Source organism: Sarcophilus harrisii, chromosome 4 (genome assembly GCF_902635505.1).
Source record: "Sarcophilus harrisii chromosome 4, mSarHar1.11, whole genome shotgun sequence".
Lineage (NCBI taxonomy): Eukaryota > Metazoa > Chordata > Mammalia > Dasyuromorphia > Dasyuridae > Sarcophilus > Sarcophilus harrisii.
The window spans coordinates 364,888,846-364,904,926 of NC_045429.1; the positions used below are offsets into that span (position 1 = coordinate 364,888,846).

A 16,081-nucleotide genomic window follows, 5' to 3' on the forward strand; every position below is an offset into this window, starting at 1 on the left:
GTTACTGAACTATGCTAAAATTTTTAGATAATAAATTCTTGCATTTGTGTTTGACAAGCCTACATTGCTACTGGGAGAAGTGGGAATAATGTCTATTGACCTGATAGTATCTTCTGGCCTTAACGGGGTCTTTTGTTCTTAAGTAGGTTTTTTTATTCTTTTAGAATACTTTGCATTGACGAAATCATCACAACCCCACAGTTACTGTACCCAGTCTGGATATATTTCCCCTTTTTATAGTTTATATATTTTATAGTCTAATAAGTTCCTTATAAAAAGGGGTTTAGCAATATCTTTCTCCTTAATGGCATCTTTCCCTTGGTTAATTATGAGTTCTGCTAGAGAACTCATCTTTCCCTTGTTAATTGCTAAAAGCCTTTTCTTTCTTTTTTCTTTTTTATTAAAGCTTTTTATTTTTCAAAACATATGTATGGATAATTCTTCGACATGAATCCTTACAAAATCTTGTGTTCCAATTCCCCTCCCTTCCCCACACTCTCCCTTAGATAGCAAGTAGTCCAATATTTGTTTAACATGGTAGAAATATATGTAAAACCCACCTTTTCTTTGCTAAAGACCCTTGTAAATTTAGCCTTTTTTAGCAGTGTAATAAAATCATTGCCTCTTGATTTGGAGAAGTTCTATGTCTACAAATTCTTTTGAGATGACCTGAGATACTAGTTGGTGACCCCAATATACTTTTGGGGTTAAATTCCCTCTCCCCATCATTTGATGGATAACCCCACATTTTGGTGGTTCATATGGGGAGTCCTGGAACCACACATATATGGAGAATTGGCATCCCTAATCCATTAACCCCAATATTTTGGTGACCAAATCCCATCATCTGCAAAGGAATATGAATATGAATTATACAAAGGAAAAAATCCTTGCCTTGATGTCAGTAGATGTTTAATTATGTAGGACAAAAAAAAAAGTCATATTTGGGGATTATAGATTTACTCTTAAACCCAAACCCTTGAATTGGGAAGCATTTTCTCTACTGCTCTGTTGATTTTATATATATATAAAACCAATTGTCTTGGGTGCCTTAGATCTCAGTAACAAGAATTGGATAAGGTCTTATCCAATGCAAATGAGTATAATAACAGTACCTTCCACCAGGGTTGTTGTGAAAATCAGATAAAATAATAATTGTAAAGCACTCTTAGCACAATAGCTGGCACATAGTAAGTACTTTGTAAGTTAACTTATTATTGTTATTATATTAAAATTATTACATAAATATTATATAATTATTATGTATTGTATATTGTTATATTATGATTATTATCAATATAATATTAATTTCTATTAACATAATTAAAATTTGGTCTCAAAAAAATTAACTAGCTGTGTGACCCTGGGCAAGTGTTTTAATTTCTATCTGCCTCAGTTTCTTCATATATAAAATAGAATAATAAAAATACTTGCCTCCCAGGGTTATTGTGAAGATCAGATGAGATAGTATTTGTAAAGGGTCTAGTACATAGTAAGTGTTTAATAAATACATGCCTCCTTCCTTCTTTTTTTTTTTTTTACTATAATAACTTTTTATTGCCAGAACCCATGCCAGGGTAATTTTTTACAACATTATTCCTTGCACTCACTTCTGTTCCAATTTTTCCCCCTTTCTCCCTCCACCCCCTCCCCTAGATGGCAAGCAGTCCTATATATGTTAAATATGTCACAGTATATCCTAGATACAATATATGTGTGCAGAACCGAACAGTTCTCTTGTTGCACAGGGAGAATTGGATTCAGAAGGTAAAAATAACCTGGGAAGAAAAACAAAAATGCAAACAGTTTACATTCATTTCCTAGTGTTCTTTTCTTTGGGTGTAGCTGCTTCTGTCCATCATTGATCAATTGAAACTGAATTAGGTTTCTTTGTCGAAGAAATTCACTTCCATCAGAATACATCTTCATACAGTATCGTTGTTGAGGTATATAATGATCTGGTGCTGCTCATTTCACTTAGCATCAGTTCATGTAAGTCTCTCCAAGCCTCTCTGCATTCATCCTGCTGGTCATTTCTTACAGAACAATAATATTCCATAACATTCACATACCACAATTTATTCAGCCATTCTCCAACTGATGGACATCTATTCAGTTTCCAGTTTTTAGCCACTACAAACAGGGCTGCCACAAACATTTTGGCACATACAGGTCCCTTTCCCTTCTTTAGCATCTCTTTGGGGTATAAGCCCCATAGAAACACTGCTTTGAAACAAAGGGTATGCACAGTTTGATAACTTTTTGAGCATAGTTCCAGATTGCTCTCCAGAATGGTTGGATTGGTTCACAACTCCACCAACAATGCACCAGTGTCTCAGTTTTCCTGCATCCCCTCCAACAATCATCATTATTTTTTCCTGTCATCTTAGCCAATCTGGCAGGTGTGTAGTGGTATCTCAGAGTTGTCTCAATTTGCATTTCTCTGATCAATAGTGATTTGGAACACTCTTTCATATGAGTGATAATAGTTTCAATTTCATTATCTGAAAATTGTCTGTTCATATCCTTTGACCATTTATCAATTGGAGAATGGCTTGATTTCTTATAAATTAGAGTCAATTCTCTATATATTTTGGAAATGAATGCCTCCTTCCTTCTAATGGTTAACTTTTACCATCCCCATATTAGAGCTCTGTTTTCCAACCCCACATTAGTCTGATATTTTTTAGTCCATTTCTTTGTGATAGTTCCTTTTTTGTTGGATGTTTCAACCTGTTTGCACCTACCATGTCTCACTCCATTGTCCTTTGATATTCATTTTTAGCTCTTTAGAGATAACTGTGTTTCATAACTCAAAACAAGAAATATTGAACAAATAAGCCATGTTTTAGGAAAAAGTTTTTAGGGGGTTTGTATAATTTAAAAAATATAGAAATTTCCCATGGATGATTCAACTATGATTCTGTTTTTAATTCTGTACTTTACAGTTGTCAAGATGTTGTCACATAGCAGGACTAGATCATTATATTCTTTAACAACAATACTATATGAAGATCAATTCTGATAGACCTGGCCATCTTCAGCAATGAGATGAACCAAATCACTTCCAATGGAGCAGTAATGAACTGAACCAGCTACACCAGCAAAAGAACTCTGGGAGATGACTAAGAACCATTACATAGAATTCCCAATCCCTGCATTTTTGTCCGCCTGCATTTTTGATTTCCTTCACAGGCTAATTGTACACTATTTCAGAGTCTGATTCTTTTTGTCCAGCAAAATAACGGTTTGGACATGTATATTTATTTTGTATTTCATTTATACTTTAACATATTTAACATGTATTGGTCATCCTGCCATCTAGGGGAAGGGGTGAAGGGAAGGAGAGGAAAAAATGGAACAAAAGGTTTGGCAATTGTCAATGCTATAAAATTATCCATGCATATAACTTGTAAATAAAAAGCTATTAAAAAGTAAAAAAGAAAAAGAAAAAGAAAATTATCCATGTATATATTTTGAAAATAAAAAGCTTTAATTAAAAAACAAAAAAAGATGTTGTCACATAGATTATTTCATTGGTTCTCCTCATTTCATATGATCATAGAGCAAAAGCTGGAAGGAGATCTTAGAAGCCCTTTAGTCCAATCTCCTCATTTCATAAATAAGGAAACTGAGTTCTGGGGTCAGTTGTAGAACCAGAATTTGAACCAAGCACTTGAACCTGTGGTTCAATTATAACTGAGTGCCTTCTGATTCAAGTCAATCCAATTTACTTCATATCACTTCAATACAAAAAATATTTTTAATTGTGTACTATATGTGGTGGGCTCTGGAGAGACTGAGGAAAAGCATTTCCATTTTGAAGATTATAAGAAGGGGAAAGGAAGAGCTCAGGAAGGATTTCCTTAAGGAGATAGTGCCTAGGCTGAATCTTGAAAGAAATTAAGATTCTAACAGGTAGAGGGAATATACATTTTAGTAGTTCAAGACATGGAGTAGCACAGACATGAAGGTAGAAAATAGAATCCCAAGTTTGGGGAGCAAAAAGTAGGCCAGCTTTGCACACCAGCTGATATGAAGGCATCAATTTATCAGGACATTTCTGGCTGTTCCCCAACTTTCTTCCTTATTCCTTTCTGGGTTAAGCACAGAATGTTACTGACAATGGTAATAATGGAATTTTCTTCAAGGATTTTCACCACAGAGAGCACATGTAGCTTTTGGCTTCTGAACTTGGTAGCTTTCATTTAGGCAGATATCCAACCTGCTCAGGACCTCCAACTTTTCCATTTCATTTGGGGGCTCCTACAGGGACAAAAGCATTGCAGGAGAATGTGATCAAGCAATGCTGCTACATCTCGGTCTCTTTAGGAGCACATCAGGATCGGCTTTCTTTTTTCCTTGTATTTTATTCAAGTAGCCGGTCAGTCTGTGCCCTTTTCCTTTCTCAACCCAATTGTTGGCAATTGTTCCTTTTCTCAGAATACAACCTTCCCTCACATTCACGGGCCTACATTATTTATTTAGAGTGCCTGAGCATATTTATAGCTCATCAGAAAAAGCAGCAGCCGCTTATTTCCCAGGAAAGTAGAACATTTGGACATTTAAAAGTATTTTCAAAAGAAAAAAAAAAGAAAGAAACATTCTCTGAAGAGTTCACAGGCCTGCTGTTCCAATGTGGCTTCCCAAAAAAGGTCTCATTGGCTCCGATACACTGCCAGATTTCTCCTGTAATGTTCAGCTCTACCTGCTGGGTTTGAGGTCAGAGAGCTGCATGCCATTTTTCTCTTTCAACATTCTTTTCTATGTTCTCCTCCTCCTCCTCTCCCAAAGATTGCTAATGTCATTCCTAGGCTATCCTTAGGAATAGGACAGTTGACCTTCTGATTGAACTAAATAAGGAATATTGCGGTATATTGACAGGAGCACTCATTTGGATCCAGAGGATCAGAATTGAAATGCCAATTCTTTTACTAAATATGTGATTGTGGGCAAATTATTTAATTTCTTTGGACCTCAGTTTCTTCATGTATAAAATCAAGAGGTTTAATACCTGATTCTAATGTCCCTTATAGCTCTGACTTAGAGTCTGTGTGACTTCGGGCAACTAGCCGAACCTTTCTGAATTGTATTTTGTTCAAATATAAATTGTAAATTACAATTAAAATTTTAAAGTTTGTTCATTTATGAATTATCCCTACTGAGATTGCCTCAAAAGACAGGAAAAACACTTTAAAATCCCAAAACACTGTAGAAATGCGAACCATATTATTTGTATATGTTTGTAAAAAACAAAAATTTCTTCCTGTTAGCAAGGTATGAACTAAGTCCAGAGATTCAATAATTTTTTTTTACTCTAATCATTTTTCGTATGAATCTAGTATTTCCTTTCTATTTTTAAAATTAAATTAATTTTTTCCCACTTAACACAATTTTTTTTTCTTTCACTCCTAACTTCCCTACTGGAAAAAAAAAAGAAAACAAAATTCTTATAATAAATATGCATAGTCAATCAAAACAAATTCCTATATTGGTTATATTAAAAGTATATATTTCATGTTTCATTTTGAACCCCTCTCTTCTCTGTCAGGTGTTAGATATGCATTAACACTGGTTCCAAAGAATTCAAGTAGTAAAGAACTACAGTCAAATCATATCTCATTTAACATCTACTAATATAAAATGGAAATCTGGGAATCTGATATTACAGAAGGCAAAAAATATAGGCTTAAAACCAAGGATAGCTTATCCAGAAAAACTGAATATAATTGTATAGAGGGGAAAATGGACATTTGATAAAAATAGAGGCACTCCAAACATTTCTAGTGAAAAAATTAGAGGTGCACAGAAACGCTAAAATACAAACACAGGCATCAAGAGAAACATAAAAAAGAAAAAGTATAAAAAGATAAATTGCTTACATGCTAATATGGGGAGATGATGCATGTATTCTCTTTGATCCCTATTGTTATCAAGGGCCATAGAGAGATTCTAATTTGACAGAAGGCCTGAGAGTGGCTTTGTTATGTCTTGATGATCTTAAAAGAAGAATGGAAAGAGAGGGAAAGAGAAATAGAGGGGGCAGAAAGGAGAGGAAAACTAAGAAAAATTATCTTACACAGTTGAGGTACACAAGTAGAAGTCTGTATAAACAAGGAGAAAGGAGTTGGGGGAAAAAAGTAACACTATCTCACTTGGTCAAAGGGATGAAAAATATATCCTTGGATATAGTAATAAATTTCAATAAATAAGAAAACAGGAGGGAAAAGGAAGAAGAGAAAACAGGGAATAAAATTGTCCATAAATTAATGGAAGGATTAATCCTAAGCAGAGCCAACTGCCTAAGTTATAGAAAAACATCTACAGATTTTTTTTTTTGCTATATCTGTCACGAAGAATTGAAAAATTGAGGCTTTACCCATAAATTGAAGATGGTATATGAATGTAATGGAATACTATTCTATAGGATACTGTTGTATTGGTATAAAAAAATTGTCAGAAACTTGGGAAGTGTTGGATGGACTGATGAAGAGTGAAGTAAGAAAAACCTAAATAATTTATACAATAGCAATTTTGTAAAGATAAACAATTTGAAAGACTCAGGGACTCTGATCAACACAATGATTAACTATAACTCCAGAGGATTCATGATGAACCATGCTGTCCACATCCTGATAGAGAGGTAATTATCTCAGAGGACACAGAAACATTATGGGGATTGTAAGTACAGTATGAAGTTTTGTAAATTCATTCTGAAATGCTTTATAAGCACAAAAGGCAGCAATTATTTTTCATTGCATGCAAGAATATGATATCATTGCAGTAGTTGTTTATATTGCTTTATTGGCCTCTACTTCATTCTGCATCAGCTCATGAAAACCTTCCTGTGCTTCTTTAAATCTTTCATATTTACTGTTTCTTGTAAACAGAGAAGTATTTCAATATATTCATGAACTATGATTTGTTTAAACATTGATTCCAATTCTTTGCTATCACAAAAAGAACTGTTATGAATATTTTGGTATATATGAGGACTTTTTCTTTTCAATGATTTCCTTGAAATATAAGCCTAATGGAATCTCTGGGTCAAAGGATATGGACCATTTATTTGCAGAATACAAATTGTTTTCCGACATGGTCCAACAATCCACTAGTATGGCTACGTTTCCAGGTCATTCTTTCATAGATTTCAGACGAGGCATGTATGGGTACGTGTACTTGCATATGTTTTAAGAAATTGATCCAACCCAACTATCCAAGGATTTAGATGAAGAGAAAATTCTATAGTTGCTTTTTTGTTGCTTACTTTGCTGAATTGAGCAATAGCTAGGATTACATAAATGAGATTTTGTTTCCTTTAAATTCTTTGATCCCTTCTACTTCTGTTCTATTCTCTTCTGAGATGGGGAGAGATGAGTTTTGTTATTGCTTATTACTGTTCTTTTGCTCTTCTCTGTCCTAGGAGAGAGTTTACCTAGCTTCATTCTCTTTCAGAACTGCTTCTTAATTTGGGGGGAATTACCTTTAGAAGCCTAGTAACAATAAGAGAAAGATGAAAAGGAGAGGTTATAATGGAGAGAATTGTACCACAAGGAAATGGGAAGGAAGGACTTGGGAATGAGAGAGAGTGAAGTTCACACTGTTCTTTCCTATGTTTGACCTTGCACCGATTTTTATCAAAATTGATGTTTAAAGCATCCATTTTTCTATCTGTGGCATTGCTCTAGGTACCACATGGGAATGAGGATGATGGGGAGTTCCTACATTATTTCTAACCTATAGCTTATACTAAAAAATGAGTCCCCTGCCTTTCCTAATAGGGAAATTCTGAAGTCTTTCACTGAAGTTTTATAATTGTTGCTGGGACAAGATAATAGAAAGAGTTCAAAGAAGTCTCTCCAGACTTCAGTACAAGGAGAAAGGCACTTGGTGAAGATTGGAATGATTTCTACTAGAGATCCTTACTTAAAAACATAAAGGACATGCAAATATGCCTTAATTTATATTATCCTTCATATGTTACTGAATTTGCTTGTAAATCAGATATTTCTTTTTTTTTTTTTTAACCAGATTTGCTTAGATAACTGCAGGTGAAGAATTTTCTCTATCAATGACAATTTAGAACTTTAAAGTTGCCTGATTGTATTAAGAGGCTAAGTGACCTGCTCATGGCAGCATGACCAATATATGTCACAGTTGAGATTTGAATCACCCTGATTCTTAGGCTAATCATCTATACATTATACCATAAAGATTTTCTAAATTAGATGTTTTTAACTTGAATATCTTCAGTTTAGGAAGAGTATTGATCATCTGAAACAAGACATCTTAGTCTAGAGTCAGTAAATTGGTTTTTAAAATATGTTGATGATTGTATTTCATTATAGCTGTTTTCCCTTTATAAACCTGTGTATTTTACTTAATGCATTTAAAAATATTATTCTGAGAATAAGGTCATTGAATTCACCTTACTGCCAAGTGGATCATAACACAATTGGTCAAGAAAGCTTGCTTTAAAGGAATCTTAAGGTGAATCCTTAGGTAAAATAATCCTTTTGTAATGTGAATAAAATTTAACTAAATTGAGAATTCGAATTGCATATTGAAGTTTCTTAAAGTAAGATATACTTACATAGATAACTGCTTTAAGCATAAAAAGTACGTGCTTAATTTCAAGTGGAAGATTCATTTTTTTCTGCTTCTTCCTTCTTCATGGAATTAAAAAAGAAGAAATAGTTCTAAAAGTCTTAAAAAAAATACTGTAAATGACATGACCTACCCACATAGGTATATAAGCAAATAGCTCTTCAAAAAGGAACGTTAACATTGGGGAAAGTCCCAGACTCCTCATGCCAGATGGTGCAATGTGTGTTATTGAAGAACAACAACAGTTACTTGCCAGCTAAAGAATTACTGACCTGGCACACAACAGCTCCTCTTTTTCCAGCTGATTTCACATGCAGAAAAGATCTTTGGGTCTTAGATTTAAAATCGAAAGGGAAATTAGAAGTCATCCAGTTCAACATCTATTTTACAAATAAGGAAACTGAGGCCCAGAATAATTTAATGACTCACCCAAAGTCACATAGGTGGCAAATGATAGTAAATCTAATCTTTTGACTCCAAATTTAGAGGTTTTCTTCTAAATTACATATATTTCTCCTATGACCTTCAGTAGCCATTTGGGTGAAGAGATTAAATGGGGATTTGATGCAACAGTCTATTTGTCCCATGTAACTCCATTATTTTATTTCCCAACTAACACACCATACCTTATTTTGTTTACCTCCTGTAACAACACTAGCTTTAATAGCTTCTTATTAATAATTTGATATTATTACTGTCTTATTATTATAAGGAATAGAATCTTGGAAAAAGAGAATTCAGCTCTCATATGGAAATTGCTAATGATTATTGTTAGAGAGACTGTGAGAGGAACAAAAAGAAAAGACTTCAAAAACTTCCTGACTGAGTGATTTAATTATTAAGGAGAATCAATTTGAAGAGATATTAAAGAAAGAAGTGGATTTGTCTCATTGTGTGGAAGGATACCCTGAAGAGAATTCTTGAGAGACTGATTACCAACCTCAGTTCTTGAACTATAGCTTCAAATCTAGCTTCAATAATTATGGAAGAGTTAGTAGTTGCTGATTCTGGTTGTGCTCTTTCTCACATCTGATAAGTTATCACTATATCTGTGTGTTTTTGTTATATTGTTAATTGTATAATCAGTAATAATGATACTGTTTAAGCAGGGGATGGAGTTTGAGAGAGAAGAGTAAAAAGTTCCTATAAGAAAAAGGTTTTCCAATTTATTCACAAATTGGGATATAGTCTCAGTTACTTGATGAGTATACATTTGTCAGACAACAGTAAAACATATCCTTTAATTTCTTTAGGACCTAGGGTTAAAATTAATAAAGAAAAGAGCCTGTAACAGAAGTGTGAAGGTTTGTTTCATTGCTGAAATGCAAAACTATGGTCAGACCCTATATGGGGGGAAAGCTGCAGAGTTTCTTTCATTTTAGTAGTTCCTCAGTCTTTCAATAAGAACATATCTTCTTAAGTATATAAGGAGAAATTTCTACAATCATCATAATCCTTAACTTAGTGCTTTGGAATTATTTTAGTCTAGAGCTGTTATTGCATCTAGTAGTGAATTCCTGGAGAGAAACTCCCTTAACTAAAGTAGATCAGCAACTTGCTAATAATTTATAGTCTTAGAGAATTGGCTGGAGGACTAAAAGGGTAAATGACTTACTTGCTTATGATCACACTGTTTGTATGTGTCAGAAGCAGAACTGGGATCCAGTTTTTCTTGATTCTGTGATCAGAAATTTGGAATCAGAGAACTTGATTTGAATTCTAGCTCTTCTACTTTATACTTATAAGACTTCAAGTAAGTTTTTGATCTTTCAGCCTTGGTCCTCATCTAGAAAAAGAAAAAATTGGATTAGATGGCTTCTGAGGACCCTTGGAGTTCTAAATCTATGATTCAATGATCCTTCTATCAATTATATCACAGTGCCTCTTACCTTATCCATTGGAGGTAAATTATTAAATATTTGTTGAATTAAATTGAATAAAAACAATGGAGGAAAAGAATGAAGTAAAAACACAGATGGACAGTTTACATAAACTCTTATTCTAATTGTTTAATCATTTATGACATATTTGTCTAATCTTCTTAATTTCTTCCTCCCTAATACTTCTTCTCAATTTATATAAATTTTATATTAACCCAGTTCTAGTTATACGGCCATGGAACTAGCTGCCAGAGTTGCCTTTCAAATCAGCTGCTCAGGTTTCATCACATTCTTCAATATGATACTTAGCTCTCTGGACTGGTCAGAATCTCCTGTTCCCTTCTTATTGACCATGAGGTCAGTCAGCTCAGATCATTTTATCTTCAAACTAAGAGGCTAAGACTTAAGAAATTGTATTCTATGCCCATTTTACTTTTCCCTGCTTCCATAATCTGACCTCAAAAATTTCTTTCTCTGTCTCTCTCTCTCTCTCTCTCTCCTTCTCTCTTCCTCCCTCCCTCCCTTTCTGTCTCTCTTTCCCCCCATTTCTCTTTGCCTCCCTCCCTCTCTTCTTCTTTTTCTTTCTTTCCTTCCTTCCCTCCTTCCTTTCCTCCTTCCTTCCCTCCTTCTTTTTCTCCTTCCCTCCTTCTTTCCTTCCTTCCTTCCCTCCCTCCTTCTTTCCTTCCTTCCTTCCCTCCCTCCTTCTTTCCTTCCTTCCTTCCTCCCCCTTCTTTCCTTCCTTCCTTCCCTCCCTCCTTCTTCCTTCCTTCCTTCCCTCCCTCCTTCTTTCCTCCCTTCCTTCCTTCCTTCCTTCTTTCCTTCCTTCCTTCCTTCCTCCCTTCCTTCCTCCCTCCCTCCCTCCCTTCTTTCCTTCCCTCCTTCCTTCCTTCCTTCCCTCCTTCCTTCCTTCCTTCCTTCCTTCCTTCCTTTCCTTCCTTCCTTCCTTCCTTCCTTCCTTCCTTCCTTCCTTCCTTCTTTCCTTCCTTCTTCTTCCTTCCTCTTCCTCCCTCCTCCCCTCCCCTCTCTCTTCTTCTTTTCTCCTTTTCTTCTCTCCTCTTCTTCTTTCCTCTCTGTCTCTCTCTCTCCCTCTCTCTCTCTTTCCCCTCCTCTCTCTATGTCTCTCTCTCTTTCTTCCCCCCTCCCTCTCTCATTTCCAATTCACTTACTAGTTTGTCAAAGTCATGTTAAACATTTATACCAAATGTAATATAATAGATAGGATGAAATTTAATCAGGATAAGTAGAGTTTTTAAATTGAAGGGGGAAAAAATGTAATGTCTGGGTTAGCTTTCTGGAGGTCTTCCAGAAGGGCCTTGGTCTCAACAGGTCAGTCACCACGAGGATGGACAGGAATAGAGTCCAAAGTCTTTATTGTCTGTCTCACAGTCTGTGTCTGTCATAGTCTGACCCAATCTCAGTCTGAGCCAGTCTCCTCCAGAAGTCTGCCAGTCTGCCAGTCTCAATCAGTCTCAGTCTGAGTCTGACTTTGTCCCCAGTTCTTAAATACTCTATTACAATTACATCATTACAGTATACTGAGTATAAGCCAACCTAGAGTGATTATATCATTATATCAAACTAGAGTCATTATGTCATTATATCATACTAGATATATGTGAACTAGAGAACCATTATCTCATCAATTCCATGAGTTAACACCTTGTTTCAAGTGTAATTCTCCAGAGTTCAGGCCTTCAACATATCCAAGTTTAAGATAAATAAACAGACAAAAATCCTAGAAATTTAGATAGGGAAAAAACACTTTAGAAGTCAGTTAACTTTCATAAGGAAATGTAGACTCTGAAAAGTGAAGCGACATGCCTAGAGTTAGATAGCTAATGACAGAACCATGACAAAAGCTTAATTTTTTTTTATTCTGTGCCTTTTTCATTTTACTACATTTACAAGTTTGGCTGAAAAAGATATTACCACTAACATCATATAATATTTTCTGAGTGTCAAGTATGCCAAGAACCATTTGATCCTATAAAAAAAGCTAATGGTTTTAGAAAACCCAGACTAGCCAGTTTGATTCAATTAGCAATGTGTTCATGGATAAAGTTCTTAAATGTAATAGATAAGGTTCCATTTTATTCAAAATCAATGTCAATCTAGAAGTACAAATAACCCAAAATTTAAAATATAAGGCCCTAAACAGTGTAGATCTGATAAGTTGCCAAACTATCAACCAATCTTTATTTTAATAAGACATGTACAAATGCTTGTTTGTTGAACTATAAATTCAGCACATAAAGCAAAGAAAAGTTCACCATATCCTTTTGATCATATTTCTTTATCTTGTTCTTCAAAAAAATCAATAGTTGAAACAGCCAAATGCAGCTATGACACAGAACAGTCATTCATAAAAACATCAGGAATGTAGTTGTCTCTATCTGCATCTCAGAAATGTCAAGCAGCTATATTTTGTTCTCCAATCACTACTTGTACCACCATTTAGTATCAGTTGAATACCATTTTTTCATTCATTTTTGATGTTCTCTGCTAAAACCTTTGTGAAAGCAGATATTTCACTTCATACTGAGTAGTTGCCAATTCTTCCTTGAGAATGGTGTGGGTGCATTCTTTTGCCCTAAAGGGTTGGAATCTCTTTTGGAAGATGAGTTACATATGGTTCTTGTCCTTGTCACTCATACCATGAATGGAAGCCAAGATGGATATGGTCACAGGGAGCCTTGGCACTGTGCCTCAAAGTTGTCTTACCATGCATTAGAGATTTAAAAAAAAAAAGGACACCTCTATTCCGGATACACTTTCTACCTGAACCAAGCAGACCCCTCTGTTCTAAATATAACTTCTACTTGTAACAAGCAGACCTCTCTGTCCTGGATATGGTTTCTACTTGTACCAAGGTTCCTTACAAATCTGAACCATATAATCCTTAGTGACTTTATAGAGGATAAAACCAATTCCTGAAATTTCACTACCTCTGACTTTCTTGTCTCTACTTCTTCCTGCCAAATCACAACTATTATGATTTTCTTCCCCTGAAAACTGTATCCCTTGGCATAGAATTATAGAAATCTGCCCAAACTGATAGCCAGAGTTATTTAGATATACCTAGAGTCCTCTATTCATATGTCTCATCCTGGGTTTTATTTTTCCCTTTGCATTGTAGTCCTTTCCTATACCCCCAACTCTTATGCAACAGATTTGTTGGGTTTCGTTCAGTTATGTCTGATTCTTCCTGACTCCATTTGGAATTTCCTTGGCAAAGATACTAGAGTGACTTGCCATTTCCTTCTCTAGCTTATTTTACAGATGAGGAAACTGAGGCAAACAGGGTTAAGTAACTTGCTCAGAGTCACACAATAAGTATCTGAGGTCAGATTTAAACTCAAGATTCTGAGTCTTTCTGATTCCAGATTGAGCACTCTATCCATCTAGCTGCCCCTTATGCAACAGATTCTGGAGGCTAATTTTTAAGGTTGCCTTAAAAAGTCCTTGAATGACTTTTATTGATATAGCACTATCTTTTCAAGAGTTGGTCTCTGACTTGTGTAACTTATCATAGTTATCATCCTTCCATTTGGTTCCTTTCTGGAATAAAATTCTATCAGCTTCTTCAGAGGGTCATTTTTTTCTCAAGAAGGCCACCTATTTCTTGTATTTTTGTTAGAGGTGTCACTACACATATGGATAATCAGAAGATGTGTTTCTCCCTTTGCTCTCTAGTCCTGACCTCCTATTGGGATGAGCAGATGATCTGAACCATGTGTCTCATCTGGTTGAACATCAGGTCTTTCTTCTGGCCCATCTGTAAGAGAAGCCTGCATTCACTATCGCTGCTGGTTCTGTAATCTTCCCACAGCTGATCAGAGATCACATAGCAGGGAGAAAAGGTGATTTCAAACCTAGGCAGCTCAACTCTCTCTCTCAAATTTCAAAAACTTGCAATTTCCAAGAGGACCAGATATTTGATTTGCTTGGCTGCTAATAAAGCAAAGCACTCACAAGTTTAATGAATATAGGAGACTAAGCACAGACTCTTCATATCTACTGGATTCCACTGGGCAATGGCTAGCTAAGTACATTTAGTAATTAATTAGCATCATACTGCACAGAGCACCAGCCTGGAAGTCAAGAAGACTCATCTTTCTGAGTTAAAAAAATAATGGCCTCACTTATTTCCTAAATGTGTAACCCTATGAAAGTCATGTAACCCTGTTTGTCTCAGTTTCCCTTAGCTGTAAAATGAACTTGAAAGAAAATGGTAAAACATTCTAGTATCTTTGCCAAACAAAAAACCAAAAACCAAAGGGACATGATTGAAATGAATTAATAACAAATGTGTCAGGAATTGTTCTAGGTACTAGAGTATGTCGCATCTTGCATTTAGCTTCTGATGATCATAGCATCGAAAATTAGAGCCACAAGGCACTTTAAAGGGCATTTAATCTATTTCTCTAATTTAACAGCCCAGGGAGGTAAAGGTGCTTGCTTATGGTTATACAGGGAGTAATGGCAGAGTTGAGATTTTTAACTCAACTTCCATTTAGATATTCAGTTAGGTGGTGCAACAGATAGTCTTGGATTTGCAAACAGAAGACTTGAGTTCAAATCCAGATTTAAACACTTATCAGCTTACAAGTCAAGATAGTCATTCAACCTCTTATTTACTTTAGTTTCTATGGTTATGTAATACTAGAGAAGCTGAAGCAAGCAGAGATTGGTTTTTAATCTTTAATGTGAGTTTAATCTAGCCAACCAGATGGCACTCTTGTCCAAAATATTTGGTCCAGATCAACTGAGGCAGGGAACTTGTTTAGGGTTTTAGCTAACTAGGATTTGCAAACAGAACACATAACCTGAGTATACAATCTTATAGGGGAAACAAAAGCAGACAAAGGGAGGATGGACAAGCCATAATTCCAAGAAAGGATCATAATTTAATCCTGATAGGATTGGGGTCAAGATAAGAAGGTTACAGAAAGGAGACAGGCAGGCAAGGGGCAATATTCAAATGCTCAAAAAGAGGGGGAATTCAATAAGATCTGGAGTGAAACAAGGTTGCCCACTATCACCGTTACTATTTAATATTGTATTAGAAACGCTAGCTATAGCAATAAGAGCTGAGAAAGAGATTAAAGGAATAAGAATAGGCAATGAGGAAGCCAAATTATCACTCTTTGCCGATGACATGATGGTATACTTAGAGAACCCCAGAGATTCTGCTAAAAAGTTATTAGAAATAATCCACAACTTTAGCAAAGTTGCTGGTTATAAAATAAACCCACATAAGTCATCAGCATTCTTATATATCACTAACAAAATCCAACAGTCAGAGTTACAAAGAGAAATTCCATTTAAAGTAACTACTGATAATATAAAATATTTAGGAATCTATCTGCCAAGGGAAAATCAGAAACTTTATGAGCAAAATTACAGACCACTTTTAACACAAATTAAGTCTGATCTAACCAATTGGAAAAATATTAAATGCTCTTGGATAGGGCGAGCAAATATAATAAAGATGACAATATTACCTAAACTAATCTATTTATTTAGCGCTATACCAATCAGACTCCCAAAAACTATTTTAATGACCTAGAAAAAAAACAACAAAGTTCATATAG

At 35.1% G+C, this 16,081-nt stretch overlaps 1 protein-coding gene across 1 annotated transcript; it reads right to left on the minus strand.

Annotated features, from left to right (window-relative positions):
* Positions 1-12,801: 12,801 nt before the first annotated feature.
* TCTEX1D2 (Tctex1 domain containing 2) lies at positions 12,802-13,109 on the minus strand (the record flags this gene model as incomplete). The annotated part of the gene is given in 2 exon segments (XM_031968691.1): positions 12,802-12,842; positions 12,845-13,109. Coding segments are annotated over 2 exon segments (306 nt in total), but the record flags the coding sequence as incomplete, so codon positions are not given.
* Positions 13,110-16,081: the final 2,972 nt, after the last annotated feature.